This window comes from Gracilinanus agilis, chromosome 2 (assembly GCF_016433145.1).
Source record: "Gracilinanus agilis isolate LMUSP501 chromosome 2, AgileGrace, whole genome shotgun sequence".
Taxonomy (NCBI): Eukaryota; Metazoa; Chordata; class Mammalia; order Didelphimorphia; family Didelphidae; genus Gracilinanus; species Gracilinanus agilis.
Genome location: NC_058131.1, coordinates 33,709,480 through 33,718,423, shown reverse-complemented (window position 1 = coordinate 33,718,423; position 8,944 = coordinate 33,709,480). Strand labels below are relative to the sequence as shown.

The window sequence follows — 8,944 nt, the reverse complement described above, 5'->3', positions numbered from 1 at the left end:
GAGGGCGTTGGGGGGGGGGGCTGGGGGCTGGGCGGGGGCGGCGCTCTGCGGAGGGGGAGGGGGCCTCGTGCCTTCCTCGTGCCTTCCCCGTCCGCCTCCTCACTGGCCATCCTGGCCTCGGTCCTTCCGCAGGTAGATTATGAGAGTGAAGAAGACGAGCCGGAGGAGGAGAACGAGGAGAACGAGCGAGAGGAGGAGGGCGCCAACGCGGAAGCGGGGGGCCCCGACCCAGAGCCCCAGAGTGACGAGGCCGGCCGCAGCCTGGAGGCCGAGCCGCCGGAGCCGTCCTCGGGGGTGCCCGGCAAGAAGCGGGCCCGCAGGCAGGGCCCCTCCGGGGCAGACGCGGAGTCGAGGGTCCAGGCCGTGCGCAGCCTCCACGCGTCCATCCAGGACTACAAGTTTGACACGGACGAGGGCCTGTGGTGCGAGGTGAGGGGCGAGAAGCAGAGAACCTGGGAGGGGGTGCGCCGCCCGGGGCACCAGGGAGGGAGCGGCAGGCTACGCCCGGACAGACAGACAGACGGCCCCTCGGCCCGCCCCGCGGGCTCTCTGTTTGGCACGGAGGCTGCGGGAGCCTTCCTCGAACCCAGGGCCGCCCGCCTTCTTTCCAGGTGACGCTGATGCTGCCGCTGATGAAGGTGCACTTTGACCTGTGCTCGCTGGTGGTCTCCTTGGCCCACAGCGCCGTCGTCTACGAGACCAGAGGCATCACCCGCTGCCTGCTGCACGACGGCACCAACAAGAGGCACGAGCGGGAGCTGCTCCTCAACACGGAGGGCATCAACCTCCCGGAGCTCTTCAAGTACGCCGACGTACGTCCTCGCGGCCCCTCCTCCTGGGCCCCCGACCCGGCCCGAAATCCGGCCCTGTGTGCCCCTCCCGTCGTGGGCATTGGGCTAGTCAGAGTCCGCGGGTGGGTGTGCGGGTGCGGGTGGGTGTGCGGGTGGGTGTGCGTGCACACGCCCTTCTTCCCCTCGCTGGGCTGGCGCTGGCTCGCTTCTGTTGGGCCACAGCCGGAGGTGGTGTCAGGCCGGGCCTCCCCTCAGCAGCCTCCCCGTCCCTCCGGCAGATCCTGGACCTTCGCCGCCTCTACTCCAACGACATCCACGCGATGGCCAGCACGTACGGCATCGAGGCCGCCCTGCGAGTCATCGAGAAGGAGATCAAAGACGTGTTTGCCGTGTACGGTAAGAGGCTTCGCCGGCGAGCCGCGGGGGGGGCCTCGAGCGAGGCGTGCGGAGCCCCCGGCGGGCTCAGCCCGGCCCGGCACTCGAGGCCTCTCCTCTTCGTTGGGCCAACTTTGCCCTCTGGCTGTTACTTTCTTTTTTTGCGTTACGCCCGTTTCTTTTCCCCCCTTCTTCCGCTTGTCTTATTTGATTTTTTAAACTCCTTTTTGAGTCTCCCATTCCGTTTTCTCTGGGCCGTGCTCGGTCACCAGGAAGCTTCCTGCACTTCGGGCTTTCTCTCGCGTCTGCTCCCCGTGCCAGCCCTGGGGCAGTGCCCGGGTCCCCGGGCAGCGTCCGCGAGGAGCAGCCCCGAGCCCGCCTTCCCGGGCCGGCCCCCACGTCGAGTCGTACCTTGTGCGTCAGCCTCCAGCCCGCCGGGGCCCTCTTGTGGGCCCGCACGCTGCCCTTTCACTCATGGCAGCCCCACAGGATGGGGGCGTTTGGTGGGGGGCTTCTTGTCCTCTATCCCACTCATGTTTTTCACACTGGAAGTTGCTGACCCTTAAGTGGGGGGTAGAATCACTCACAAATCTATCCGGCTCTGAGGACTTTTCCTTAGGAAGCTCATTTTTGGCTTGTTCACTTTCTTTTTCTAAAATAAGTTTTTGGCCTTCTTCACTTACTCATTCTACACTATTTTTTTTAATTCAGGAAAGAAGGGTGAGGGCTAGGCAGGTGGGGTTCAGTGACTTGCCCAGGATCACATAGCTAGGACATATTTGAGGCCAGATTGGAACCCAGGGCTGCCCCTCTCCGGGTCGGGCTGCCTCTTCCCTGTGCCCCAGCTATGGTTTGGGCCAGACTCTCCTGTGCAGGACCAGAAGCCGGGGAGGCGCGCCCACCCGTCTGGTCGTCTCTCTGTGAGGGAAGAAGCCTCCTCGGCCCTGGGCTGGGATCGGCCGCCAGGACGGTCAGGCCGCTTCCTGGGCACAGGGGGGAGGTCGAGGCCGGGGGAGGCAGGTGGTCCGCAGGAGTCTCCTTTGGGCCCCTCGTGCCTGAGAGACGGCGGTGCCGGACTGGCCTTTCCCCCGCAGCCGGTGTCACTTGCCGGGCAGGTGACCAGGGTGGGCCCGGAGGCCGCCGTCCTCTTGTACAACAGGGTCGCCTCCGGGACAGCCTCCTGCCAGCCGCAGTTCTCTCGGCCTCGTTCCACCGGTGGGACTCCTTTGTTTGATTCGCCCCGAGTGGCGGCGGGCCTTCCGGCAGGGCCCCCCACGTGCTCCGGGAACACGGCCGTCGGGCAGGAAGGGGAAGGATCGGGCCGGCCCGAGAGGCCTGGCGGGCAGAGAAGGGGAGGGGAGGCCGCGGGCAGCCCCGGCACGAGCCGTCGCCTTGCTGAGGGCTCGTCAGCGCGGCGGGACGTCGGGCGCCCGCGGCAGGCCCTGAGGACCCCCGTGTTCTCCGCTCCCCGCAGGCATCGCCGTGGACCCCCGGCACCTCTCCCTAGTGGCCGACTACATGTGCTTCGAAGGCGTTTACAAGCCCCTGAACCGATTCGGGATTCAGTCCAACTCGTCCCCCCTGCAGCAGATGACGTTCGAGACCAGCTTCAAGTTCCTGAAAGAGGCCACCATGATGGGTGAGTGCCTGGACGGCCTCGCCCGCCCCTTGTCGGCGCCCGCCGGCCCCCGGCCTGGGCACTGCGGCAGCGGAGTCCGAGTGGCGGGAGCCGGGATTTGCCTCGGGGAGGCGGGGGGGGGGGTCGTTTGGAGACGAGCCTGGGCCCAGCAGGGGCGCTTCTGTTTGCCCCTCCTTCAGGCCACCCACCTCCCGGGGGCCCTCGGGGGCTCTCTGTCCGGGGCTCCTGCAGGGTGTAGACGGGCCTCTGCCACATGCAGTCCGTGAATGTGGGTCGGGTTCTCGGGGAGCCACAGGCTGCGTGGGGCAGGGCGGGGGGCCCCGACCCCAGGCCTCTGTCGGGGTCTCTGCCAGCACGAGGCAGCGGGGCCTTGTCTGTGGTGGCGAGCCGGAAGTCCAGCGGGGCCGGCTTCCGTCTGCCCTGGGTGGGACGCTGGAGAGACCGCCAGGACGGGGGTCTGGAGGAGCTCAAATGTGTCCTTAGGCACTCCTAGCCGAGTGACCCTGGCCAAGTCCCTGAGCTCCGTCCGCCTCCGTTCTCATCCTCAGTGTTGGGATGAAAGCTCAGCTTCTCCCAGGCTGCTTGTGAAGCTCGGCTAACGGGGTGTTTTTATATTTTATTTTATGCCCTTCCTCTCTGACTAACAACTCTGAGGCACTCGGGGTGAGGCGTTTGCCCAGGCTCCCACAGCTGGGAGGTGTCTGAGACTAGATTTGAACCCAGGACCTCCTGACTCAGGAGCTGAGGGCTCTGGACGAGCCTCTTTGTGTCCAGGCCTGGGTTCCCCTCTTTGCCGGCCTCGAGAGAGGCCCGGGGGGCGTCTCCAGGCTGACAGCCAAAGTGCTGGAAGCTTCGGAACACGGCTCCCCCCGCAGTGTCCTGGCCTCCTGGGGAGGGGCCTCTCGGGCTGCTCCCGTGGGGTCTCCCCGGGCGCCGAGGCCGGGCCTCCTCCTTGCCCGTAGGCCAGCGTCCAGCCTGTTCCAGGCCTGCAGGCTCAGCTGTGAGCAGGGACAGGTGTCCGGGGGAGCTAAGAGATCTGGTCCCATTTGGGCCCCGCAGGCGGGCCACAGGGCTGGTGAAGCCCTTTTTGGGTCTCGTCCGTCGTCCCCCGGGAATAACTGGTGCCTCTCTTGTCCGGCAGGTGCCCACGACGAGCTGAGGTCCCCTTCGGCCTGCCTGGTGGTTGGCAAAGTGGTCAAGGGAGGAACGGGCCTGTTCGACCTCAAGCAGCCCCTCCGATAGCCGGAGCCCCTCCTCTGCCCCCTCTGCACAGACGGGATATGGAAACCGAGGCCGGAGCCCGCTTCCTGCCTCCCCCCCCACCTCGCGGGAAGGAGGCCCGGAGAGGGCCCGCCGCCGGCTGCCGCACAGGCCCCCCTCGTGGCGTCCTCGAAGGAGGTCCTCGGCTGCCCCGACGCCTTCCCGCCTCCCGGCCGTCGGCCTGGCCTCGGCCTCCCTCTGCCGTCTCCGCTTCACCAGGACACGAGCTCTGGCGGCCCCTCGGCAGACACTTAAGCGGGTAGCAGCCGTGGGCCGGGCCCGGGGCCAGGCTGGGGGGGCCGAGGCCGGCCTGCTCAGGGAGGCCCCGCGCACGTGTAGAAGCGATTCAGAATAAAGAGGCGCCAACAAGTGCGGAGTGCTTGTGTACGGGGTCCGGGGGCGGGCAGCGCCGGGGAGGGCGGCCTGTCGTAGGACGCAGTGACCCTTTCCGGGCCTGCACGTTTTGGGGGGACTAGATAGAGGCGTCGGGGAGGGGACACGGATGCCTCGCCTGTGGGCCCCCGGGGCACGCCGGGCAGCGTGTGGCCGAGGGGCGGTGGCTGGGGGCCCTGGGCTTGGGGGGGTCCACGGGGCTGGCGTGGGACTTCCACGAGGAGCCGCTGAAGCGTCCCCCTTCCGAGCCCTGACCCCAAGTGACTCGGCCTGCCGCCTTCCAGACTGAGACTCACTCGGGTGGCCGGAGGCCCGGCTCTCCCCGCGTGGGTGACCTTCCCCTCGGGCTCTCGTCCTAGGTCCGCCCCTCGCTTTCTGGCCTCCGCTGCCACGAGGCTCTCGGCCGTCCCCCAAGCGGGGTGACCCTGGGCAGGTCCCCTAACCCCATCGCCCGGCCCCAACCACTCTTCTGCCGTGGAGCCAACCCGCAGCACTGATTCTAAGACAGGCCTTTTTTATGTCAACTTCGCCGTAACCAGGGTTGCCTCGTGCCAGAGCGTGGAGGCGTGTTGAGATTCCAGGTTTGGGGGTGCCCAGGCCCCTTTGGCAGTTTGGGGGTGCCCAGGCCCCTTCTCAGAATGGCGTGCAATGACGAAGGCATTTTCCAAATCCCCTTCAAAGGTAGTTCAGGGGCCCCCGCTAAGAACCTCGCACGCTGCAGAGGTCCCCGTGGCGAGAAGCCCCCTTCTGGGCCAAAGCACCCCGGCCAGCAGAGCTGTGACACGTGGGCTCCAGGGGGGCGCGAGTCTGCCCCGAGACCGTTGGAGCCCCTCCTCTTCTCCCTCGGCCCCGGGCCCAATGGGACGTGGAAACGGAGGCAGGAACAGGCAGGGGCTGCCCCTTCACCCCTCCCCCAGCCCTGGCCACCCTCCCGGCTAGAGTCGAATCCAAGACAGGAGGAAAGTGTTTAAAAAGGAACCAGAACCCGCTGTCGCCCCGTCTAGCCTGGGAGCCAGTGAGCCTCCTCAGCCTGGCATTTGGAGCCCTTCACTGGCCGCCGAATCCGCTTCTCCGGACGGGCCAACTGGCGTCCTCGTCCTTCATGTCCCCATTTCCCACCTCCCTGCGCTTGCTCGGGCTGCCCACCCCCGTGGCTGGAATCGAGCCCCTTCTCAGCAAAGGGAACACGGAAGAGGAGAGACCCGTCCTGGGGGAGCCACCACAAATCGAAGCGCCCCGCGGACGCCGGGTGGACGGAGGAGACGAGAGAGCCGGGAGAGAACCAGGAGAGGAGCCGAGACGACGGAGGCCGGAGAGGGAAGGGCGGCCGGGCCTGCGGGGCCTGGACGGGGACCGGCCGAGCAAGAGCGGTCCAGAGCCTCGGCGGAGAGCAGTTGCAGCCCGCCGCTGCCGTCTAAGGGCCTGATGTGCCAGAGTTCAGTCTTGGGTTCCACAAGCATGTTTGAAGCACCCGCGCCGTGCCGGGCAGCCGGGCACCGTGCCACGCAGCACAGATACAGCCGAGGGGGGGAGGCAAAGGGGCAAACAGCAGGCTGTACACGGGGACAGCGCAGGAGGGAGGGCATTCTGGGCAGCGGGCACAGCCAGGGGCAATGTCCAGAGGCAGGCTCTTGTTTGTCTTGTTCGGTCGGTGTCACTGGATCAAAGTAATTATTACCGAATAATTGATGTATTATCATCGCCTAACAATTGCTGTGTTATCCAATAACTGCTTTTTTTTTTTAATTTTTTAAGTACCAACTGGAGCTTTTATGCCAAATGACTTACTCCCTTTTATTCCAACGGAAACCTCCTTCCCAGGAATATCTATTTTAGCTCTCAGGAGCTGGACACAGACATTAAAGAGACCCGAGAGGTCCTTTGGAGGCCTCATGCTAGTAGACAAGAGTACTAGCCCTGGAGTCCAGAAGTCCTGGGTTCCAATCCCGGCTCTGCCACCCAGGAGCCCCGTGCTCTCTCTCTTTGTGGCTCACACATTTTCAGTTGTATCTGACTCTTCATGACCCCTTTGGGGCTTTTCTTGGGGCACAGATCACTAGTGTGGTTGGCCATTTCCTTCTCCAGCTCATTTGACAGATGAGGAAACCGAGGCAAAATGGAAGAGAATTTCCAAGGCAGCTGGTGGTGCAGTGAAGAGGGTCAGGAAGATCCGAGGTCAGACGGAGCCTCAGACTCCTGCTAGTTGGGTTTCCTCAACTGTAAAATGGAGATAATAATGGCAATAAGTAGATGATCATAATAGGTCGATAATATCGATTATTAGGTGATAAAAATATAGGGTTACTATTAAACCCTTCCCAGCTGTGTGACCCTGGGCAAGTCACTTAACCCCCATGGCCTAGTCCTTACCACTCTTCTGCCTTGGAACCAATACCCAGCATCGATTCTAAGTGGAAGGTGAGGGTTTAAAAAAAAAAAAAAGATAAGGTAACTATTTATCTGTACAAACCATCATTTCTTCTCTCTTCTTTATAACAGGCAGTAATAGTAACCTCTCTGCCTCTTGGGGGTGGTGATGAGGATCGAATGAGATAATATTGGTCAAGTGCTTAAAATCTCAGAAATGGTGGCTGTTATTCCCCAGTTCCAATGCTGCTAAGTGTTAAAGAAGAGAAGAAATGCCTAAAATGCCTGCTCCCCCTCCGGCAACATGCGTTCTTTTTCGTTGTTGTTATTCAATAAATGTTTGTTGATTTGATCACAGTTTAAAGAACAATTTTCCCAATAAAGAGCAGGGAGGTGGCCTAGGGATGAATGGATCATGGCTTCCTTTACGCTCATTCATCCCAGCTCTTCACACGGAGTTTGGGAATTACTGGACAATTTAAGGGAAGAAACTCTCTAATTCTCATGTTAGAGGCTCTAACGGAGGAGACACCAATCCACGCGTCGTCCACATGAGATGGATACGGTGTCCCTAGAAGCTGAGATCAGCGGGGAAGACCCTCGCAGGCAGCTCTCACTGCTTTGCCCCTTAGGTGGAGAGGGCTATTTGCCAAGTGCAGGGCTTTGGGGAAGAAAGGGTTGGGGTTCAAGCCCCCTTGGGAGAGGCAGCCTCATCTCAGGGAGGACCACTCGTATCCTGTGACCTGGGGCAAGCCCCTTACCCTTTGGATCCTTAATCTAATAAGTCTTTTGTCCATTGACTGTTGGGTGTGCTCTAGAATCTCCCCGGGATCCCCCAGTTAAACTCATTGTTCTGTCATTTATTAAAACTGCTCTTCCCTTGGGGGCAGCTGGGTAGCTCAGTGGAGTGAGAGTCAGGCCTAGAGACGGGAGGTCCTGGGTTCAAACCCGGCCTCAGACACTTCCCTGCTGTGTGACCCTGGGCAAGTCACTTGACCCCCATTGCCCACCCTTACTAATCTTCCACCTATGAGACAATACACCGAAGTACAAGGGTTAAAAAAAAAAAACAAAACTGCTCTTCCCTTTTTTTGAAAATTGGAGACCATTATCTTCATCCTCCTCTCCCCTGCATCTTGGATATGAGCTCGTAGATATGATGATAGTTACCTTATCTTTTTTTTTTTTTTTAAAAACCCTCACCTTCCACTTAGAATCCATGCTGGGTATTGGTTCCAAGGCAGAAGAGCGGTAAGGACTAGGCCATGGGGGTTAAGTGACTTGCCCAGGGTCACCCAGCTGGGAAGGGTTTATGACTTGATTTGAACCCAGGATCTCACATTCCTGGTGTGGTTCTCAATCCACTGAGCACCAAACTGCCCCCAATAGTTACATTATCTTGTCCAGAACTATCTCTAAACCCTGTTACTGCCTGTTATAAAGGAAGAGAGAAGAAATGATGGTTTGTACAGATGCAGAGGCATGAGACCAAATGAGAGAGATTCTGGAATGTCGATAAAGAGGGCTGAGTTAAAAACCATCCAAACCATCATTTCTTATCTCTTCCTTATAACATGCCTCAGGTAACTCTCTTTCATTCTTTCTCTTTATGTTGTGTAACATAATATGATATGATATGATATAATTAATATAATGTAACATAACATAAAACATAACGCTATTCAATACAGTAAATACAATATAATACAATGTAGTAATGATAGAATACAATATGATTTGATATATAACAATATAATATAATGATATAATATAATACAATATAATATATACATATATACAACATAATATACATAAATGTATATAAATACAATACAATATAATTCAATACAATACAACATAATCATAGTGGCCTGGCATTAATAGGATTTAATAAATGCTGATTGATCTACCTACCTACCTACCTACCTACCTACCTACCTACCTATGTAATAGCCCTTTGGGACTAAAGACTGATTAGCACTGTGCCAGGAACAAAATAAACATCTAAGATCTCAGGTTTTGATTTTTTCCTCTGTCTCTGTCTTTTTTCTATCTCTAGCTCTCTTCTCACTCCCCCTTTCCTTCTCTTTCTGTCCTCCTACTTCCCCCTCTCTCTGTC

General features: G+C 59.3%; 1 protein-coding gene across 1 annotated transcript in view; it reads left to right on the top strand.

The window, feature by feature from the left end:
* POLR1A (RNA polymerase I subunit A) overlaps positions 1 to 4,434 on the top strand; it is a 72,335-nt gene extending 67,901 nt beyond the window's left edge. Inside the window, exons 30-34 of the mRNA XM_044663059.1 lie at positions 133 to 429; positions 612 to 812; positions 1,070 to 1,187; positions 2,641 to 2,805; positions 3,947 to 4,434. Coding sequence (XP_044518994.1) covers positions 133 to 429; positions 612 to 812; positions 1,070 to 1,187; positions 2,641 to 2,805; positions 3,947 to 4,047 — 882 coding nt within the window. The 3' untranslated portion in view covers positions 4,048 to 4,434. The remainder of the gene's footprint in view (positions 1 to 132; positions 430 to 611; positions 813 to 1,069; positions 1,188 to 2,640; positions 2,806 to 3,946) is intronic.
* The last annotated feature ends 4,510 nt before the right edge of the window (positions 4,435 to 8,944 follow it).